The 24,477-nt window shown below is 34.6% G+C and overlaps 1 protein-coding gene across 1 annotated transcript; it reads right to left on the bottom strand.

Moving 5' to 3' along the window:
- Positions 1-49: 49 nt before the first annotated feature.
- On the bottom strand, positions 50-8,148 carry LOC133529793 (uncharacterized). Its single transcript, XM_061867603.1, has 2 exons — positions 7,156-8,148; positions 50-601 (listed from the first exon to the last, which is right to left on the bottom strand). The coding sequence occupies exons 1-2, from the start codon at positions 7,652-7,654 to the stop codon at positions 345-347; spliced, it is 756 nt and encodes a 251-aa protein (XP_061723587.1). The 5' UTR covers positions 7,655-8,148; the 3' UTR covers positions 50-344.
- Positions 8,149-24,477: the final 16,329 nt, after the last annotated feature.

A 24,477-nucleotide genomic window follows, 5' to 3' on the forward strand; every position in this document is an offset into this window, starting at 1 on the left:
TTTTTAAAACCAAGACAGAAATGGAAACAATACATTCTTAGTTTATTATATTAGATATATATTAATAACAAAATGAAATAAATAAATATAAAATATTTATATAGTGTGAAAAATAACATTTTTGCACAAAAATATATAAAGTACATAAGAAATATGTTATTAAAAAATAAAACAACAAATTAACAAATAAAAATAAAATATACAAAAACAGTGCTCTGACCACACACAAAAAAATCTACTTTTCAATCTTTGTACTTTCCACATCAAGCATTATAAATAAGCAAACATAAACCATGTCTTAGCCTAATCAATAAATAGTTAATAAATTATTCGTTCGTATTAAATTAACGTCTCCTAACATTCAAATTCCTTCCATAGCCCGAATGGCCATATCCACCGCCAACATCCTCATGCGCCGTCGAGTGACTATGGGAATGACTGTAGACTGGCTTGGAGACAATCTCGTAGGTGGTGGATTTTCCTCCTGAGGACAGAGATTTGATGCCGATGATGGCGGAGAGAAGGAGAGACATCATGGCCGTCATCAGAGCTTTGCCCGCGAGCATCGCGAGTCCGCCGAGACCGACGGACATGAGCGTACCTGGAACAATGTGTTGCATATCAACGGAAAATCTAACAAGGATCTATTGGATAGTAGTTTACGTAAGGTCTAAGGTAATTCTAACTGAAAACGAAAATCATTTTATTACAATGATTATACGTTTTTATAAGTACATAAATATGGTATAAATGAAATTATGTTGATACTTTTAATAATATTAACTTGAAAATTAAACATAATTAAGTTATGTAAGTATTTGAACTTTAAAAAAAGTCGATGATGTTTATCAAGATTGAATCAAGGTAAACAATCATATTGAGGCTACGAATTGTGGTATAGTACATTACTATAGAGGCCGACAAACGAAGAGTTGCAGGCTAAGTAGATATACTAGATATACACGGCCGAGCGTAGCTAGGCTGGATAGAGATACGCAGCCGGCAACTCCATTTCTCGCCGAGATATGTATTGTGCTTTTCTCAAACTTACAATGAAGTACAAAAAATGTAGTTTGTTTTCTTCGTAGATTTACACAGCTATAAACAAATTACTAATCTACTACTATTTGATGATTGAATGCCAAGACAGTATGTCACAATTTGACGTTCAAAACAAAAGAAGGTTGCTTTACAGGCCTAGGTGTGTAAGGCTGTATGAAATCCCTTTACATATCACCTTCCCTCATCGCTCCGGATACGTAGTATTTCCGGACCTAATTAAAAAAAAATAAGTTTGAGAAAAATAACTTTAAGGAAAGGAAAGCTTTGCCTTTGTTTTTTTTTCTTGACTTGACAGAGGCAGTCCCGTGCCAGAACTGTAGGCTGTACTGACCAACATATATTCACCGACTTTTAAAATTAACTTGTGTTATGTTTAAAGCATGACAATCAAGGTCAATTACACTGATGATGGCATACATTGAAAATAATAGTTAATTTATATGAAAAAGAGGAAATCTAAAGACTACATAATTTTTGGATGTTTTTGAACAAATGTGTTATCGCTTGAGGAATACAATCTATGTTTTAATAATTAGCTCGTGTTACAGAAGACAGTGGAGACACCCAGAAGTTGTAATAATTGTTCAAAATTCATCACCCACCATCAGCCTCCAGTCGCCCAATGCTGAGCATAGGCCTCTCTCTGTGTACCCACTTACTCCAAAAACGTATCTTGTTAGAAATTGGAACTCAAAAAGTTGTCAATGAAGAAAAAATTGGCCAAGATCATTTCGGGCCATGCTCAATGTAGGGTTTCGTAGTTAACATTCTGTTAGGACATAACAGGACAAACCGGGGCTATTATGAAGTATCATGTACATTACAAGTACAAAGGAATAAGGGTGTACCTTCGCAGCGCTTTGTACGTCTTTTTACTAAGAGGAGAAGATTTTTGCAATAACTCAAAAACCGATCATGTTCCCTATGGTTTTCATTGAAAATTTCACCGTTTTGTTGGTTCAAAAGTTAGAGGGGGGGGGGGGGGGGGGGGGGGGGGGGACATATCTTTTTTTCTTTCGAAGCGATTATGCCCTAAAATATTATTTTTATCAAAAAAAGGTTTTTTAGAGACCCTTATTAACGAATAAATAAATATAAACGTTTTTTTTTGCTTTGACTCAATAGTGTGGGGTATCGGTAGATAGGTCATTTAACGTTTTAAATGACCTATCTACCGATATGCCACACTATTGGGTCAAAGCAAAAAAAAACGATATATATTTTTTTTGCATTTTGCATGGGAGGTATCATAATGTTTTTTTTTTGTAGTTTTTATTTTTACCGTTCTGTCACCATGCATGATTTATGTATCCATGCCAAATTGCAACTGTCTCGTACTAGCGATTACTGAGCAAAGCCTCGGACGGACGGAGAGACGGAAATGACGACACTATAAGGGTTTCTAGGTGACTACAAAACCCTAAAAAGCACCAATTTCGAATATTTCAATGTAAAAACTATTATAGGAGCTCGTTTACGCTTTCTTTAAGTCGGTATTTTATTACAATATGCGTCACTTCACTGTCATTGTCAATGTAAGCCATCAATCTGTGGCGCGGTCGTCAAATTACACTACAAATGTAACATATAATCAAGTGAGTGACATTTTTATTTACTACTTTTTCAATGCTCCAGTTGTTGCGCTTGTTAGGTTTTAGAAATGGTGAAAGTAAAGACTGAAGTTTAAAACTAGTTACGATGGTATTTTGACTAAGCGGAATATAATATATTTTTGACCTCAGCAGCTCGAACAAGCCTACTTTCGTCACTCCAGGGAATGTGGAAAGTGAAACTTTCCTTACTCCATGGAGTGAGACAAAGTAGCTTTTTAATTTAGTGAAGGGCATGAATACAGGAATAAAAACTTTAATTGATGTTGAATTGATTTAAACTTTAATATGTTCTCACTACTGAGGTGAAAAATTGTATGTGTCACACGAGAGCAAAGTTATTTTACATCTCGTGTTTTTCGTGTAAAATCAACACTCGCAAGAATAACTAACTTTTCTCTCTTGTTGCACATTTTGCACATATAACATTTTTTTCTTAGTCTATTTAGGTGTCCCACTACTGAGCAAAGGCCTCTCCCCTGGTTCTCTATATCTCCCGATTTTTATATACATATATGTTACATTTATATGAAATTATTTGAAGTCTGCTCTAGGATAACTTTTAATACAGGGGTGATTTAAATGTGATCCTGAATGTCAAAAATGTGGTCATACTAAACAAATTTCCCCATGGGACTTCATTGGGGGCGCGAAGTAGACGAAACGTTTAAACAAATAAATATTATAGGACATTATTACAGAAATTGACTGAGTCCCACAGTAAGCTCAATAAATATTATAGCACTTTATTACACATATTGACTAAGTCCCACAGTAAGCTTAATAAAGCTTGTGTTGTTGGTACTTAGACAACAATATATATAATATATAATGTATAAATACTTAAATACATTGAAACATCCATGACTCAGGAACAAACATGACCGAAAAATGACTCAGATATACGTCCAATGAATTTTTCTCACAGCGTTTTTTATATTAAGGATCACGACCCCAAAATTACCTATTATAATTTAAATTTCAATAGAATAATACAGGATTATTATGACATGAATGTCGCCTGGATGGGGTTTTCCTAATTTGATAGAGAGGAGATTGTTACATTCGTCATAAAGTATGAATGAGTGTGGACTCAACCACTTTATCACGATCTCTACTCTATTGAGTGGACAAGAAAATCAAAGCCCTTGCGCTAATCTGTTTGAACCTTTTTACTTCTTAAGAGGAAAGATCACGGCGGATTCTCCATACAGAGGTAGTCCTCATTTTCCTCTCTGGATATTTACATTTTGGAAAATATTTTTACATAATTTAATGTATATTAACCATAGCTATGCACATAAGTTTTACTTCTTTTGATTTTTGTGTTATAAGAATAATTAGGAGCGAAAAACTGATTTCAAACAACATTTTAAATGCTTTTAACTCCTATAATACTTTAAAAAAAACCAGACAAGTGCGAGTCGGACTCGTCTACCGAGGGTTCCGTGTTTTTTAGTATTTGTTGTTATAGGGGCAACAGAAATACATCATCTGTGAAAATTTCAACTGTCTAGCTATCATGGTTCATGAGATACAGCCTGGTGACAGACGGACGGACAGCGGAGTCTTAGTAATAGGGTCCCGTTTTACCCTTTGGGTACGGGACCCTAAAAACATAGAGGCATATCTGTATATGTAGGAGTTCTGGATGAGAAAATATCTATCTTATAAAATATATAATATTACATGTAATAAAACATGCAAAGAGCTGTAAATGAAAAGTAGGTAATTGCCGAGTAACTTTTTCTATAATTGGTAGGTTCAAAATTACCTGTTATCATGTGTTGACTGTTTTGTACTTCTTGTCAAAACTGCACGACTAATGTATTGCTTTTGCTATCAGTAAATATCTTGGTATAGGTCAGGTCTTATTTTTTTCCTATCGTGTAAGTTTGAGTAAGTAAGTAAACACTTTATTGTATGACATTTATTACATAAGATAGAACGTAAATGTGTAAGTAGTACAAAATTTATTGTTGTATGACATGAAATGCTGTTTTTATTAAATACCACATTGTTTTTATCAGTTGTTTGTTGTGTGTTCTTTTGTTTTCTTAGATTAGAAACGTAAGTTATCTTTTTATTCGTTATTATATCGTTCGCAACGCAAATCACCTTGCTCTTAGTTGCAAAAGCAGATGAATTAATAAATAAATAAATATTTGGCAACAATCTTACACAGATCAACCTAGCAAATTAAATACCTACTTAACAAAAGAACACATAACTAACAATTGATAAAAACAATGTGGTATTTAATAAACAGCATTTCATTTCATACAACAATAAACATACAATCAATAAACTTTGTACTACACATTTACGTTCTATCTTATCTAATAAATGTCGTACAATAAAGTGTTTACTTACTTACTAAAACTAACATGACAGGAGTCTCAGGAAAAAATAAGGCCCGACATATACCAAGCTACTGATAGCAGAAATAACACATTTGTTGTACAGTTTTGACAAGAAGTACAAGTAGTTATCGATTTTTTTAAAGGCAGTATAACAATTTTCAATTTTTCGATGTCGAGGCCCTCCTAACTACATTGTGTAAATCTACAAAGTATTAAACAATAATTATGGTGACAATTTTACACCAAACTACTTATTTAGTCCCACAATAAGCTCAACAAGGCTTGTGTTGTTGGTACAAGTTATATTAATCAATACTAAATTACTAAATAATACCTAAATGTTGCTTTCCTATCTAAGATACCTAGTCTATTCAGCAAATGTAACGTAAATTAGTGCCAACCCGTTATACTTGCGTATTAATCTTCTTTTTTGCTGTGTGAGGGTGCAAAAAATATGCAAGTAAGTATAACGGATTCTTATTAATTGACTATAACATTATATTTGGCGGTATAGCAAAGCAAAATTGGATACTCTCTTGAGGTTCACTGTCCTAGTACTATACGGCTTGATGGGAAGAATGAGATACGATAACGATAAGTTCTGGTTTAGATAAGTTCTCATTAGATATCGTTTGTATGTCGTATAATTGACAGAAGCAGCTCGACTCGGGCACCAATGTCACTTTGACGTTAGAAACATCGTAGATAGATCTTATTGGGATCACAGCGGAATCGAAATAAACGTTAATTTTGACATGTCGTTTAGTTATAGATTTTTTAAAGATCTTTCCAAGATCTGTAACGTGTCTTTATAAATTATTCTTCGAATCAGGCCTATAGTTCGTTTTCTTTTAGAATTAGAAAAAACGTAAACAATCTAGACGTAATTTTATTGACAAGCGCTTTAAAAAAATTAGTAACTATTACTTATGAAAACAAAAGAATGTAAATGATCGTATATGATTTATAATGGTTACACATTTGCCGTGACTTGTTTTTTTATAGTGTTTTTGAATAAAAAGACACGTTAAAACGTTTACCTTTTTTTCCAATGCTAAAAATTAGACTATAATAGGTACTAATTAATCTACAATGAAATTTAAGTCATTTTGAAATGGAACAGAGTTGCTTTTGTTTTTTATTCGGTCGATTTTAAAACAAACCATATTCTATTTTGTATTAAAATTGTTTCTAATTTAACTGCCAATTTTTCTTGTATGATAAGCCGCTAGATTTTTTCTTGCTTTGATTTAGGTCAGACTTGCGAGGTTGATATAAAATATATTGGTGAAACAAAGTATTTTCAGACGAGTGCCATATTGGTAGGCTCGTGATTAATTTCTTCGTTTTTGCTCATTAATGTTGTTTAAAGTGTGATATTTATAGCTTATTATGCAGTAAACTAATGTGGAAGTGTGCAGATTATGAAGAATTAATCTTGAAACGTTCTGGAGTCAACGCCGGGTTTTCTACTGGTTTCTCTCTCTACCTTGATACGGGATACATTGTCCCAATGGACTGAATTTATTTGAAAAAGAACTGTAAGTATTTTCAAGGTAAACATCTGGAACACGTAGGCCTTACACTTAACTGGTCGTCAGTTAACCTTAATGTCTTTTAAATAAGGTTCATATTTGTACAATTTACAGTATACACATGTATCTATAAGCATACTAACTAAACAGTGCGTAAGCTATTAAGATATATAATGCACTTGTAAAGATTAAAGAGAAACAACATTGTATGTAATATGAAAAAGATTATCAACAGAGTACGTTTTTCAGATCAGATCTATACCTAGACATACGTACTTAAACCTAACTAATTTCGGTATGTTAAGGTGACCTAATTAGTTTCCAAAGATGTAATATAAAAAAAAATCATTTTTTCTTATAAGTAGGTATTTTAGAGTACAAGTCAAGAAGGTCAAGAAGTAGATTGAGATGTATTGTTCCAAAATGTTGCTTTTCGACAATAATTTATCTACAAAAGTGTGGTGTGGCAAATTTGCTAAAAATTACCCTTTTGCATACGTCAATGCTCTATTTTCAAAATCCCTAACAACGTGTTAATTCGCTTTGATTCTCAGAATCAGTTTTAAATTAGTTCATTTGACATACCTTTCATTAACATTCCCATTGCCATGAGTCCACCCATTCCTCCTTTTTTTCCTCCTCCCATCCCCCCTTTCCTCCTCGCCTCCCCAATCATAGCCCTCGCTTCCTCACTGGCACTGTCATCTAACAACCTTAGCTTCACTGAATGTGTATCCAAATAATTCCCTAATGCGTAAATAAGGTATTTATCTAATCGCTCATCAGGCTTAGTGGGCATAGCTCTCGCCAATTCAGCAGCAAATTCTCTAGCGTTGCTTCCATTTTCGTTCTGTTCTTTAACGACAGATATTCCTGGTAACAGTTGCAATTCTTCTTTAGAACTCAGCTTCTCAAGCACTGATATAGCTTCTATTTTCAAGCAAGTAACACTGAAGATTCCGCTGGAGCAATTCTTTCCCATCGCCCGAGCGGCTGTTTCCATTGTAGGCTCCACAGTATTATCCCGATCAGTAGGAAGAGCTACTATTGAACACACAAGAACTAAACACATAAGCCGATACATGATGCGTCCGTATTCTAACGACTTCTGTTACTATTTGATAAGACAATTGTTTCGCGCAGCTTATATATGACTCACATAGTTAGATGGCGATTATATTTTTATAGAAGACTGGTTGCAAAAAAACTGTTTTGCGCCATTCAAATGTGGACCCTTTTTCGAATGTGTTGCGTCTACTTTCGTTGCGTGCGTGGAGCGGTGTGAGGTTTTGGTTCATTATCGTACGCAGTGAGCGAAAAAGCAGCAACTGATTGATATCTTCGCGTAATTTTTATATACGTAAATGCAGCTTTGGCTCTCTTTAAGCCTTTTGTATTATGACTGATCTAATCCTCTGGATATTTCAATTCCAACATTAATATTTTCTTGAATTACCCTTTGATTTAAATGCATATAAATGTACTTATTACCAAAAGACTCACAATGCCAATAACTTAATAGTTTGAAACATCGTCTAAAGCCTTTGTACGTCTTAAGTATTTGTACGCCACTTTTGGCAGAGCATGGTGAGACTACGAAACCTATGTAAGATCGATCATTAAATTGTACCTGTGTTTTCACCAATTTAAAATAATTGTACCTGTGTTTAAATAAATAATCTCTCTCTCTCTCTCTCTCTCTCTCAAAAAAACAAAGCATTAAACATTAATGTAAGTTTTTGTGAAATGCGCCTATAAACATTTACGAGTAGGTATATGCGTTTGTGGTAAAAAATTCCGGCACCAGGCAAAAGTTAACATAAAACTTATTATTTTTAAGATAAGTATAAAGATCAAGATCCAAGTCGGTCTCCCATAGAAAACATTAGTTATTGTTTCCTGCTACCCAAAGGTTGTCTGGAAGAGATCTTTTTTTAGCGATAAGACCGCCTGTTGTTACCTAATTGTAATTTGTGTTCTCTTTGTGTAATTGGTGTACAATAAAGAATATTTATTATTATTATTTGTATGTCTTTCCATGTCTCGGGACCATGGGGTCCCGGACCTTTGAGAGGCATGCGTGGGGCCGAAGCCAACAGCGCAGAAGCCCTTTTAGACAAATTTGATGTCATGTAATACACCCATAGAACCCATTCACGGGCACAAATAGATACCCGTAAATCGGTCCCTATTATTAAAACATACCATAAAAAAAAAAAAAAAATTTTTTAAAGAATTCAATTTTTTTTTCTGCAAGTAGGCCTCAAGGGTTCTTTTACAAGTCTATAAAACATTTATAGTAACATCATATAGTGACATGAAAAACACATCATATAGTGACATCATTTCGCGATGAAGGTGCTGGTCCCATAGTAAAAGTCGCTCAGTATAACATATACATTTATCTCGTGAAAGTCGTAAACTGTACTTAGCACGTGACTTACATGTTACATTAACTTCGTTTAATAGGTAATCTAATCCCTAAAATCCCTAAATCCCTTCCCATTTTCAGAAATCTTTTGAAAGCTTTCACTGCCTTAACTTGCCTTTATTTATGACTGTATAATATATGTATGTAAGTAAATATCTATTTATTATGTTAGTATGTAGGTATATATTATATTGTTTGCGTCTTCATTTTGTTTAATTATATGTATATCGGCACTACCTGTTCAGTGTTGTAAGTTCATAGTTTTCTGCTACCCAAAGGTTGTCTAGAAGAAATCGCTTCTTAGCGACAAGACCGCCTCTTGTTACCTAGCTTTAAGTGTTTTTAATTACCTGTCTATTTTAAACTGTATGGTGCACAATAAAGAATATTTAGTTATTAATCCAAAGATGCGACAAATCGCTATATATATTTCGTCAGGTGTCAAGCAAAACTCACTAATGACCACCACAAGTTCATAATACACTATGTTTCTACTAAAATAAGGTTGAGTTTTTTTAAATATTTTTTAATTAATTAGTGAGTTTTGCTTGTCAACTGACGATTTGTCAAAACGATTGGTGTATTTTTTTCGCTATTTAATCCTAGTCGAAATAAGTACTCCTTGAAGTAATCTTTTGTATTTTTGAGACCCATTGTGTTGGATTACTTTGGTAATATAATAAATAAAAACAAAAAAAATGTATTCTTTTATTACCTACCTAAACGTTGCTCTTGGCTCCATTTTTACACCCAGATTCGTCATGCTCGTGTACTTATGTAACCGTAATGCCTAAAGCAATCTAAAAGACGTAAGTTTATTTAGTTCAGGGGCCTTATTCGAGATGCACAACTGTCAAATTTCGCGTCCACATCAAATCAACACTTGATTCTATCGCATGTTGATTGTATCAAGTGTTGATTCTATCAACTGTGGATATTATCATTTGTAACAATCAAAACTCATTCATAGAAAAAATAATCAAACAAAAATCAACTTTGTTTATTACTACTATATAGTTTGAAATGGCTCTGAACTCGAAGTGGTTCGGTTTGATTTGATTGTCACCTGACTGTGGATTGCTAATGTCAAATTTTGACAAGTGTTGATTTTATTGCTAGACTTTATTGTCCATGGGCTTGGGCACCATCTTGGATTTTTTGACGTACGACAGGGAATACCCTTCCTTTCCTACAATATATGGCATAGAGTAAAGCGTCTTTTTTTTTAAACATAAGTTTACAGGAATCAGCGACATCTTGTATTCGATAGGATAAGTAATGCGCTATGAACAATGCGGCGGCGAGTAGTGAAACTGTACCTGACAACGTCAATCAATTAAAAAGTGACCACACAGTTGATGGTCGATAAAGGCGATTATTAATTGAATTTTAACGACAATAAAGAACTATTGACATGCGATCTTTTTGTTGAACCCACACCTACACGTCGAATAATGCTCGCTCCACATATTCTCCTATAAACGCTCAAAATTGTAAAAAAAATTGATGCAATTTACTCCGCACCCAGTCTCAAGTTGCTTCTAAACCACGTTCACGAACCAAGTTGTAACCTAACACATCTGTAAATATAAGGCATATGATTTAGAGATAAAGTCCGTTTTTTTTAAATTACGAGATGGTTCATGAATAACCTTTATTACTATAAAAATAATACTACATTTGTCAATTTTTTTTTCTGTATTGCGGTACCATAGTAGCTCGCTCACTTGGTCTATCAACAACTATTTTAATGCTCTTTGTACTCGTATACGCGACCCCATTGTATGTACAGTCGCCATCAGATATATTACTTACCAAGACCTAAGTACCTATTATTTATATGTACCTACACAAAGAGAATTCCTATGTTAAAAGGAGATTAAATACATATTTTGTTATTCAACTACAAATAAAATAAAATTTATCTTTTTCAGTTAACACATTTTTTTACCGATTTCTTTAATAAAATAAAACATTAAAGTATTATGTGACTATATTTCATTGTCTTCGGTGTAGATTATTTACTGATGTTCCAATTTCCTGTATCAGTTTGGTACCAGGAAATATAAAAACACACCTCTTCAAAAACTTTGCTGGTAGTTCGACATCTGTAAGTTTAAATATAAAACATGATAAAAACACTTAAGTCAAAAACGTATACATAATATATTTGCCCTATATTCTGGTCGCTCGGTAGGGTGCTCAGAAGGCTGGGTGCATTTCCGCGCTGGTTAACAATGCTGATCCTCTGGTCACCAGAAGCCTATATAAGGCGCTCTCATAGAGCCACACTAGTGCCCTAGAGTTTCAAATTCAACCCCAAGTGCCACAAATATGTAGTAAAGGGTTTAAATTCTGGATCAAGAACATGGAATACTGTTCGCTAGTAAGGCCATAGGTATTAGAAAAAAATAATAGTAGGACACGGCCGTGGTCATGGTAGGTGGTACAGGTGGGCCAGGCAAGCTCTGAAATTATGCACCTATTTTACTATAACTTTGTTCACCTGTGTATATTTACTGTTTCCATGATAATCATTTTTAATATGTAGCCCGTGTAATCGGGCTGTATCATTGGTCTCATATTTTTTAACACAAAATCATAATTTTAATTCAATAATTAATGGTGTTTTACATATTAATCATTAATGTACCTATTTTGCAAAATTTTCTTGCATATAATAATATTGTTTACTTCAATTGACGTGTTTATTATTTTCGTTACTATGTCAACGTTAATACTTAAAAAATTATAACGTGAAGGTTGAGTCCGCAGTACAGTTACAGTTTACGTACAGTCGCCATCAGATATATCGGAGCGGCCGAGGTACTCAAATATTTCTGAGCAGCAATAAATTTCAATAAATTCTTTACAGTAAATGAGGTCAATAACATCTGAACATCCAATTCGCCATAAATATATGAGCAGTGGTTTTTCAATTAAATCTGACCACACAACGAGACAATAATATCTGCACAGACAGGGTGATCATAAATATCTGAACATTTAGGGAAAATATACCTTAAATCACTTAGCATACAGTTTAAATGTAATCGTACAGATGTAGTGAATATTCCTTTTACAAAATAAGTAGGTATACAAAATATAAATCTGCGAAAAGCAACTTCACGGTGTTGTTACAAGAGACACATTTGAATAAAATATTTTGGCAATTCACGAAAACGGTAACATACTGTATACTGTCATTGCATATGTGTGTCTCACGTTTTGATCTGTCACTACGTCATTAATTCCGTGCAAGTATCAAATGTATATATATGTAATATTGAAGCTGCCAAATTAAAATAGGTACGAATGCTTTTCAATATTTCATCTACTATTGCGTCGGTCACCATGGCCTAGCGGTTTAGTTATAAGAAATCATAATTATATACCGTTGCGTCAGGGTTCAAATCCTCAATTGTGCTTATTTTTTGTATTTTGTTAAGAATTCATGTTCTTATTTTTATTTTTATATTAGTATCCCAACTAGCAAAAATATGTCATATAAATGTTATACAAACGTTTTTCATAAAACTTGATGGTATGCAATTTAAGGCATACAAACGTTTAAATGACGCGATTTTGGCGCAGTTTTTATGGCTAAATAGTCGTTGAGTGGTCACTCAATCGTCATAAGCAAGCACATTTAGTCCTACAGCTGTCATAAAAAATATATTAAACGACTTTTTAGTCGGAAAAGTATCGTAAGTTCTCGATTTGTAAATGCAATTGCTTGTAGAGTGATCATAATGCAGACGTTTCTACGACTAATGAGTCGGTGAAATGCAATAGCGAAGCAGTTTCAATCATAATATAATTACCTGTTTGTGTGTACTGTGCATGGATGATTGCCGGTCAAACAAGTCGTGAAAAATATTATACTTTTTACCATTTTAAGTACTTAAGTATAACCGACTCGACATCTATTACTGCAACTAAAATGGGTAATGGGTAAATCAGATACGCATGCGAACATAATATTTTCGACGAATTTACTAGGTTTTCTAAGAAAATTTTAATGCCCCCTTTAAATATTGTTTATTTATTATATTTAATTAAATAAATTAATTTAATTTTTATCTATGAGTAGTTATACGACTCATTTATAATTAAAAGCACTAGCTTACGACTTAAAACTCTTAAGCCAACACGATACGGCCGCCATCACCCTAATTCAGGGTTCCCTGGTGAACTTGGTGAACCTAATAGGTGAAACAAACAGTTTTGAAGTTAAGTCTGTGCTAGTAAGTAAAGAAGCACAACTCTGACGAACTTTGCATCTATAAGTACCGCTCCTTTTGAACTGCTTCCACTTTTTCCAATCTAATTTTAACATTTTGCGTATCAATACTGTATTAAGAACTGAAAATTTATGAAACAAATAAGCCGTAATCCCTATCTTTTAGCTATAAGACGGTCGTGTTTATGACTGTTGTATGGCACTTTAGCAATTTAACAGCTGTAAAAAGCTGATGTTATGATTAGTTGTACAGTAATCACTCATAAAGCTTTTCTATGACCAAAGTGCTGTAAGATGTCATATTGAGGTTGTAAAACCGGGAAAAGGTCTTGGTTAAAACTTTTGTACGACAGTGATTAAATTGCTTTATTACTATGTTATACAAACGTCTGTACAACTGCGATTTAAGAACAATTTGCATTTAAACTAAAGTGCGGTATAAATGACATTTATACAACATCACGTTTTAAAACTTGCTTATTTACGACGCACCTACGATGAATTAGTCGTAAAAGGTTCAGATGTTATTACCAATTTGCTAGTTGGGATTTTTATTTATTAAAAACTAAACAATCTTAACATCAAAATTAGTACAAGCATGGATTCATGAAAACAGAGATGTGTTGACTAGAATCAAAATGCCGGCTACGAGCCCCGACCTCAATCCCATCGAGAACTTGTGGGGAAAAATGGTCCAAGAATGGGACGAAAGCCGCTGTCGCACAAAGGAAAACTTAAGACTTCATGCTTACAACGTGTGGGAGTCGTTTATAGGCCGCACTACCTGCGAGAATCTAGTCGATTCGATGAGAAGAAGGCTGCAAGCGGTACTTAATGCAGAAGGAGGTTACACCCAATACTAACTTTTGTTACCCATGTAGTAGTGTTTATGATTTTATTATTATATTTCAAACTAAGGTATATTTTCGTTTTATTAGGTACTCTCTTTTATTTTCACTACTCTTAATATTCCTAATGATATCATTCTATGAAAATAAATAGGATCATGGACTTATTTGCCGTACATTTAGCCCTTAACCATATTTTATTAGTTTATGAACTGAAAATGAGAAGGCACTTGTCCCACCGCACACGGTTAGCGAGAAGCGAGCAGCGAGCAGCGTAAATAGGGATTGCAAACCGGATTGATTTTCAATCCGGCCGGATCCGGCCGGATTTTGGCCATAACCCGGCCGGATCCGGCCGGACCGGATCCGGTTTGGTATAGGGATATTAAAGTTAATTAAATGACATATTTTTCTAGTTTTTTGCGTAATACGTAGTCCTAAATCTATAATTTGAAGTTAATAAATAACTTCTTAATAACAATAAAATAGAACTTAGTAGTAAAAAGTGTGACACTGTCAATATCACTTTAAAAACAAAATATGAAATCGGTCATTTATTATATTTAACAATTCACAAGTGTTTTCGTAACTGTTCTTTGATTGAATTCTTTGTAACGTGTAAAAAATATTATCCATTCTAGTAAGAAAATAAGAAATTTTACTATTAACCAAAATGATATTAAATTTGCCCTCATTTTTTTGCCCGAGAAAGTAGTAGACTGTATGATTTAAAAAAATGAACTTTTTCTTAATTTAGAGAAAATTATATCGGACAAATTATAGGGAATGGAACACAACACGACAATCTCATGCGAAAAATAATAGAGTGTAGGATTGAAATCCATCGCGGAAAGGAACTCCCTAAGAAAAGTTACATGGATCAAATAAAGAATTGGTTAGACGTAGAGTAGCATGTACCAGGAGATGCCGGAAATTGCATAAGATTGGATGAAATTGTAAATACAAAAGATTCTCTCTTAAATTTGAATAGAAATATATATATAATCGGAGTAAACTAAAGATTATCAATGTTATCATATATTCATTCACACATATAACACATATTATTACCCAACTCTAGTCGATTGAGTACCGCCGACTTAATCCTGCTCATTTGTTTACTTTTAATATCCTATCACAACATTAACCTTCTCTTGAGCATAAATTACAAATGCCTTCCAAGGCATCTCCATCCTTTAATTTTTCCTTCTATTACAATATTTATGTAATCGTCATATCGTGTCACCAACATGAAAGGCATCTTCTGTTCCCAGTCATCGTCATAATAAATATATTTTTATTTAACTAAATTTAAATAAAATCTTTCGTTTTTTGCTCTGTTAAACATCATACCTCTCATTCGTCGCCTTTTCCTCATCTAAAACGCACAGTGCGTGCTGTATATAGGCGTTTTTTTTTATTTTACCGGATCCGGTCCGGATCCGGTGATTTTAGACCGGATCCGGTAGCTCCTGAAAAGTGCCGGATCCGGCCGGATTACCGGATCCGCCGGACCGGATTGCAATCCCTAAGCGTAAAGCTAATGTGTTCTGATAGCATTTTCGATTTGCCTATAAGAGGGTGTTCGATTGCGGCGGGCGTACATTCGCTTCACGACCAAGGTTGCGGCCCTGCACAAATCCGCACGCAAGACGCATGTGTTCAGCGGTATTAAAAGGAATTAAAATTATCATTGTTATGTAAACTAGATCCCAACAAAAACATAAATGTGTACAAAAAGGCCATATCTGAAAGAGTCACTGAGTCCGGGCGACTCATGCATGCCGCACGTTTCGCACATTAAGAGTAAGATAAGGACGCCATTAGTATCACGATGACGTCACGCTCTACCTCAGGCAGTGTATGTATACACCCTACATCCAGCAATCTCTTTTTAGTTTTGACATTGACAAAACCGAATGGTGGTTGTGTTGAAAATGTATTCGAGCGTAGTAGTACCTACGTTAAAGAATTTTAAATCATATGCCAAGTGACTTAAGGTATATTTTCCCTAAATGTTCAGATATTTATGATCACCCTGTCTGTGCAGATAACTTTGACGAGTTGTGTGTTCAGATATTATTGTCTCGTGTGGTCAGATTTAATTGAAAAAACCACTGCTCATATATTTATGGCGAATTGGATGTTCAGATGTTATTGACCTCATTTACTGTAAAGAATTTATTGAAATTTATTGCTGCTCAGAAATATTTGAGTACCTCGGCCGCTCCGATATATCTGATGGCGACTGTACATAGTGGCATTAACACAGTCGGATTAGGACCAAACTCGAAATGTCTGAACAGTCATGAAATTTGGTATGTATATACGTTAAAGGCCCCTTTTTCATGCCCACACCATTTGACATTTGGGGACCTCGAGGAACCGCAGCCATCTTGGAAAATGTGGACCATCCAGGAGAAATTCGCGTTTTACTCTAAATCTACGTTCTTTATTCAATAATCGTGTACGGCAACATTCAAGCTTATAAAATTCTACATAAAATAGTTTTAGACATCTTTGCGAAAAAAAATGATCTTGCTTTAAAAAATACTTGCTAAACCCAGATTTAGCCCTTATACACTTTCATGGGATATTCTCTTAATAGGAAACTTGGAAGAATAAAAATTCCACTTTTAACTATACATTTGTACATAATCTACCCCAATATCAATATTTTACTTGACTGCAACTTAACCAGAAAGTAGGGTTATGGGTATAAGTACTGAGGATTCAGGACACCCTGTAGCTTAGGATACTGGACGGATTTTTTAAATGACGTATTATTTAGCCCTAAACCTTTTTCTTCCGTTAATTTTAGTAACTTTGTATTGCATAGCACTTGTATACTAACTGTGGATCTACTGATGTCTGTTTTACTGTACTCCGCTCAATAGTTTAGGCGCTAGAAGAAAAAATATGATTTAATATTCGGAGTCCTCTCAAGGCGGCTGTATTGATTTTTCTTTAATAGAACAAGTAAAAGTAGGTTGTGAATGGCAAGAGGAATCTAACGATACGTCATTTAAAAAAATCCGTCCAGTATCCTAATACCTAGCTACTGGGTGTACTGAATCATCAGTACTTACACCCATAACCCTTCTTTCTGGTTTAGTCACAGTAGAGTTAAATGTTAATATTGGGGTAGACCACGTACAAATGTATAGTTAAAAATAGAATTCATATTCCTCCGAGTTTCCTTTTAAGAGAATGTCCCCTGGAAGTGTATAAGCGTTAAACTTAGATTCAGCAAGTATTCTCTATAACAAGATGTATTGTTCTGCAAAGATATCGAGGACTTTTTTGGGTAGAATTTAATGTGTTGATGGTACACATTTTCCAAGATGGCTCGGATTCCTCGAGGTCCCCAAATGTTAAATGGTTTGGGCATGAAAAAGGGGCCTTTAATTTATATACATAATAAATTTCATGACTGTTACAGAGATTTCGAGGTTGGTCCTAATCCGATTATGCTACATTGTGCGTCCGCAGCAAATTCGGTTCTCCATACAAATGTAGTTACGCTCTCATTTTAAAATGACTTGCTAGATTGCTCTGAAACTTTGTACTTACAATAGGATATGGTATGTCTATGCCTATAATTAATTTAAAACATAAACGTGAAATGAGAGCCAATTAAGTTCAATATTAAGAATATGTGTCGTTGTTGACTCGCCGACAACGGAATTGAGATCTATATGGGTGCCATGTTCTGTGCTGTGTAGAAAATCCTGAAATTATAAAGGATTTGTCTTGGCTAGTTTTTACGTATAGGCTACGTATCACCGAAACGTCACAAACACACCACGAAGGTTCGGCTTGTACGGGCCCTCGTTTTTCCTATATTCTTATACGCTGCGGAGACCTGGACTATCCGAAAGACAGAGGAGAAGACGATAGACGCCCTAGAAATATGGTGCTGGAGGAAAATGCTGGGGATATCCTGGACCGAGTTTCGGACTAATGTCTCCATCCTTAAAGAACTCCGTATCAAGCAGCGCCTTTCGACTCTCGTAAAGACCTGCATACTCAGTTTTTTCGGTCACGTCTCGAGGAGGAACAACGACTCCATAGAGCGTCTAGTGGTGCAGGGTAGAGCAAACGGAAAAAGACCGCGCAAAAGGCCACCTATGCGATGGACTGACCAAATCAAATCTGCTATGAAGGGTCCCCTGAACGCATTTGCCAGAATGGCCCCCAACCGCGAAAAATGGCGAGAAATCGTACGGCAAGCAACATCTGCGCCTGATATCAGCAGTTGACCACGACGCTCTGCAAAGAGTACAACGACAAAGAAGAAGAAGACGTATCATATTTGTCTAAAATTTGGTTTGTTGGTACACACACAAGGGATAGTCTCTAGCTAGGTACGGGGTGCCACACTCGTCAGCGCGACGGCGATATTTTTTACCTTTTACCTAAAAATCTCAAATTTGTGTACGGGCTCAGCTCCTGTTTCGTCTTAAGCCTGAATTTAACAGATTCTGACTCACAGGGGGCTTTGAGCATGCTGTTGCGTTCGTTTTCAAATTTTGAAAAAAAGAACTAGCCTAACAACACAATAAATGCTTGTTTTTCCGCATTCTTCACTATATCTCCCTGTCTCACTACTATCTGACCTTCTAACCCAGAGGGGAAAATATACCTTATTGGGGCTACTCCATCTTCCTCATGATAATATATTTTACTTTACTGAAAAGCAATCGGTACATGTTACAAGATGCACATTGTTAAGAGCCGGGGTTAGAACCCACGACCATTGGTTTTAAAATGAAGCTTTGTATATAATTTGTATTTTTATAATAAATCTGTTTTCTTGTTGACATTTTGTGGTATTGTATTGCTTTATGTTAATTGTCAAGATAGTTCTTTCATCCTGGACAATTGTCACATGCGTCACATGTACGTTTTATGATAGATCTACATCGACGCAACTGCATGTCATTGTCAAAGAGCATATAATCACTAAGTTTTAAGAGACGAGACTTCCATACTAGCGAGTGGAATCAGTTTGTTTCGCAAATCATTACCAAAATGTACGACAAAGAACTGTCAAAGAACCATAGTACCAACATAAGTGATTTAAATAGTGTAGTACGCTACACGCTTACGATTCTTATCGATATCGATAAAATGGGGAGGGTTGAAACATAGGCTCCTGTCTACAAATTTTGTACTCGAAATTAGGTTAGCATCGAGTCCACATTTAAGTTGTATGTTATATAGTGGATAGTTCTTAATTGGACTACTATCTGGTCGGGCTTAATGTGGACCCGAATTATTTTAATACAGTTTTTAAGTCGTGTTTTTTTATTTTATTAAATGCTTGATTTTCATAATTATGTGCACATACATGATTGAATAAATGTAACTTTTCTATGGGAAGATGTATCAGGTCTTCGTTCCCAACAAATTTGGCCCACTGCCTGCATCTGAAAACATACAGCCTTGGAAAAACATGACTTTATCTACAGTTTATATTCCATGTGTTTGCTAATGAGATGATCAACTGATTATTTCGCGCTAATATGCATCTATAAATCATGTTTTTCGGCATCCAGTTATCAACAACCCTTTATCAATGCTTTAACTTTTTATGTATTTATATGTCTGTTAATCATGAGAACGGGTCTGGCCTTGTTGGCAGCGACCCTGCCTATGAAGCCGATGGTCCCAGGTTCAAATCCTGGAACGGGCATTTATTAGTGTGATGAGCATGAATATTTGTTCCTGAGACATGGGTATTTCCTATGTATTTATAAATACTTATAAATTAGGACTATGTACATATATATATATATATATATATACATTATTACACAAACTGACTTAGTATTAAAGTATGAATGGCATGTGTTGTGGGTATATATATATATATATTGTTGTCTAAGTACCCACAACACATGCCATTCATACTTTAGTACTAAGTCAGTTTGTGTAATAATGTCCTATAATATTTCTTTATTTATCATAAAAACAGAGATTAATTTTCTTACATTTTAGAATAAAGATAAAAAAAATATGTTAACTAATGACCATTAATGCATAAGTAATAGATAATTTATGCATTATTAATCTTCGACGAATTAATTATGGTCATATTGCATGCTAGTTCTAAGGAAATTTCACATATTTAATTTAATTATTTACACTGATATACAAATAAAACTACAGTTATCGATACTTATAGTACATCCCTAGTTCACAACGAAAAATAATGTAAAATATCTAATTTTCGATGTGTTTATAGCCTGCTGTCCCAAAATAAGGTCAAAAGTATCTAAAGCAATACTTACCAGTCTTTATCCAAGGGAAATTTCGCCATAAAATCCCTTTTTTTGTGATTTTCTCGAGTGGCTCGCTTGCCACATATTTCACACTTAGTAAACCGTTTTCTCGCTGGCATTGTAACAAACTCGCTCTTTACTCTGATCACGGTTGACTATTTTCTATTTTTGCACTAAATAATAAAGAAATTACACGAAATACCCGAACAAAACATTGAAGCCTTCAAAACAAACAAAGCAATTAGGCTGACAGTAGACTTGATGTAAACTTGACAGAATAAATAGCACTGACGTTTTCTTTTTCTTCGTTGGCAATGATTTGCGAAACAAATTCCATACAAAACTTTTTTCTTCCTAGTTGCGTCAGCCTGATCGGAATTTGGCAGCTAACTCCATCTTGCGTCCAGTAGAAGAATCAAAATCGTACAGGTAAAACTACTCTCTGCCTTAGGATCCCCTTTTAAATGTCATAAATCCAAACATGGCAGCCATACCCATCGACAAAAAAGTCTACCGTTGATCTAATTTCATTTGACAGTTAACTAATACGTATTCGACACGCTTATATTTGACAACTAGAATCCTGACTAGAGCTGGGACTGCGTACCAAAAGTACGTCTCTGTTACTCGTACCAAAAATACGTCTAAAATACCAGTTTTACGAGTATGACCCCCAATAGGCAGTTTACGTATTTCCCGTGCTTAGGCGTCTTACAAATAAGGATTATTTATACAAATATCGACTTATTATTTCGGTAAGGGTCGGAAATATGGTGACGTTTTGAGTGAAGGCTATGAATCTATTGTCATATTTTTGTTATATATTATTACATTATTTTTAGATACAACAGACACCCAGACGACCATCTGTTAACAACATTTTATTTTACCTAAAGTAACGGTAAGAATGGAGGTACGAGGTGATAAAAGTTTCATATTTGTTTTATTTCAGAAATCAAAGTCCGTACTTTTAAATACTCGATAAGCTAAAAGTAGTCTATTACAAATAACCTGTTCCAAAAACTATTCCGGTACAACGCCCCGCCTCTAGTGTGGATATTGTTCACTGACAGGTGGTGATAATAGCAATTCGACAAGTCACAATATTTCTCACATCAAATGGAAATCAACACGAAACGTCACTTTTAGCATGTCGAATAAGGGCCCAGAGCTGTTGTATTACTAAAACGTGCTAGAGCAGTTCACTCGTGTTATAGTAAATTAGTCCAAAACAAACAAAATATAAAATTAAACTAATTTGGTGCTTTCTTCGTATTATTGGAAATAACGAAGCGTAACGGGCCACACACTTACTTCCCTTGTTTGTTATAAGACATCTTTTTTGGAATTCTTTACTACAAAACTTATTTCTACATACTTACGAGCTAATTGGACTTCTTCATAGCTAATAACATGCATTTTTCGAATAAATAAGTGAAATTATTATTATAAGAACATTCGATTTAAATCTATAACACATTACATTAGAAGTATGAAGCTATAAAAAAAAGAGATCGAGGGCGTAATAGAACATTTTGATGCTAGTGCGGAAATTTCCGCACGTGTATCGAACGACGTTTTTTAATACAGTTGCGAAAAAATAAGAAAAACAACAAGTACTTTTTAGGGTTCCGTAGCCAAATGGCAAAAAACGGAACCCTTATAGATTCGTCATGTCCGTCTGTCTGTCCGATTCTGTCACAGCTACTTTTTTCCGAAACTATAAGAGCTGTACTGTTCAAACTTAGTAAGTGGATGTATTCTATGAACCGCATTAAGATTTTCACACAAAAATAGAAAAAAAAACAATAAATTTTGGGGGTTCCCCATACTTAGAACTGAAACTCAAAAAATCTTTTAGCATCAAACCCATACGTGTGGGGTATCTATGGATAGGTCTTCAAAAATGATATTGAGGTTTCTAATATCATTTTTTTCTAAAATGAATAGTTTGCGCGAGAGACACTTCCAAAGTGGTAAAATGTGTGCCCCCCCCCCCCCCCCCCCCGTAACTTCTAAAATAACAGAATGAAAAATCTAAAAAAAATATATTATATACATTGCCATGTAAACTTCCACCGAAAATTGGTTTGAACGAGATCTAGTAAGTAGTTTTTTTTAATACGTCATGAAATTAAAAAAAAATTTTTTTTTTCATCATACCCATACATGTGGGGTATCTATGGATAGGTCTTCAAAAATGATATTAAGGTTTCTAATATCATTTTTTTCTAAACTGAATAGTTTGCGCGAGAGAACTTTCCAAAGTGAAAAAAAGTGTGTCCCCCCCCCCCCTGTAACTTCTAAAATAACAGAATGAAAAATTTAAAAAAAATATATGATATACATTACAATGCAAACTTCCAACGAAAATTGGTTTGAACGAGATCTAGTGAGTTTTTTTTTAATACGTCATAAAATTAAAAAAAAAAAAAAAATTATCAGACCCATACGTGTGGGGTATCTATGGATAGGTCTTCAAAAATGATATTTAGGTATCTAATATCATTTTTTTCTAAACTGAATAGTTTGCGCGAGAGACACTACCAAAGTGGTAAAATGTGTGTCCAAAGTGGTAAAATGTTGAACGAGATCTAGTAAGTAGTTTTTTTTAATACGTCATAAAGGAACCCTTCATGGGCGAGTCCGACTCGCACTTGGCCGCTTTTTATGCATGTTCTCTAAGACATAAACAATTGTAAATATAAGATATACTATTATTACCTAATTATATCGTTATTGACGATTATTTGTGTATAGTATAATTATGTTGTATGAAAACAATATCGACTGTTGCCTTTGGAAACTTAAAACATTCTTGCAGTAAGAAAAAAACGCCTCTGCTTTGACAGGCGTTTCGGCAACTATTCCGTTCCATTCAGACAACTTATTAAGAACGGTTTTTCAATATAAGAGGTAAGTAATAAAATATGAAATATGCTTGTATTTATTATTTTTATATTAACTGTAGGTTTTTATGTTGATTACGACTTTTAAAGGAAACTAACATGAATTGGAACAAGTGGAAAAGTAAAAAGCACTAGTTCGCGAAATCCAACTTTCCGCACGCTAAAGAGCTACGTAAAGTAGCACTTTTTGAGCAACTGTATTAAAAAATAATTGATTAAATGTCATTTACAGTACATATGGTGCTACTTTACCGCACGAGTGCGAAAATTAGCATATTACGTTACTGTGTCGAATATTTAAAGGGCCATATGTACTGTAAAACGTTGTACGATACATATGCGAATAGGTAATTCGCAACTCGTGTCGATTTAAAACACTCCCTTCGGTCGTGTTTCAATTTATCGCCACTCGTTTCATATTTCCTATATTTTGCACTTGTATCGTAATGTACTATTAATGGAGCTAGTGGTAACGATATGTATTAGTATTTGGGCCGTTTCGGGTTGAAACCCCGGGGGCCTAGCGCGCGTCGCCTCTATGAGGAGCTGTCAAAGCGCCTTATAGAGACTTCTGGTGACCAGAGGGCTGACGTATATTTCGCTCAGTGGATCAGCATTGCTATCCAGGGGGCAGTGCGGTCAGCCTTCTGGGCACCCTACCGAGCGACCAGGATTTAGTGCATATATGCGAATTTCATACAATTTTATTGCTAGATATTCTCTCAATATGTAGATTTCTTGCACTTTAAACCTTGATAATTAAGTAGTAGTACATCTTTGTTTAGCTGTATAAGTAGTGAAATTTAATAAAGATTAGAAAAGATAAATAGTAACGCTGTTTCTATCATTTTTGTACCCATAAAACTTGATTTAATGTTTAACCCCTTTTGGTGTGGAAACACTTGGCCCGTGGTCAAAGAGGCTTGTGGATGCGACTGGGGACCGTAGGGCTGGCAGCTTCCTCGTACAGCGCATTAGTATTGCAATCCAGCGGGGTAATGCTGCCAGCATCTACGGCACATTGCCGAGGGGTGAATTTTTATTTTAGTTTAGGATTTGGGTTTTTTTTTCTAATTATTATTAATTTCGATGGTTATAATTATAATTTAGTTTAGTTTATAAGTTTTGATACAATATTTATGTTATTTGGTTTGGTTGGTTTTGGTTGTACACTCGAGATAACAATGGC

This window comes from Cydia pomonella, chromosome 21, assembly GCF_033807575.1.
Source record: "Cydia pomonella isolate Wapato2018A chromosome 21, ilCydPomo1, whole genome shotgun sequence".
Lineage (NCBI taxonomy): Eukaryota > Metazoa > Arthropoda > Insecta > Lepidoptera > Tortricidae > Cydia > Cydia pomonella.

Coding starts and splice junctions, on each gene's coding strand:
- LOC133529793 (XM_061867603.1), bottom strand. CDS start 7,654: ATGTATCGGCTTATGTGTTTAGTTCTTGTGTGTTCAATAGTAGCTCTT. Junction 602..7,155: donor AATGGGAATGTTAATGAAAG/GTATGTCAAATG, acceptor ACATTGTTCCAG/GTACGCTCATGTCCGTCGGT.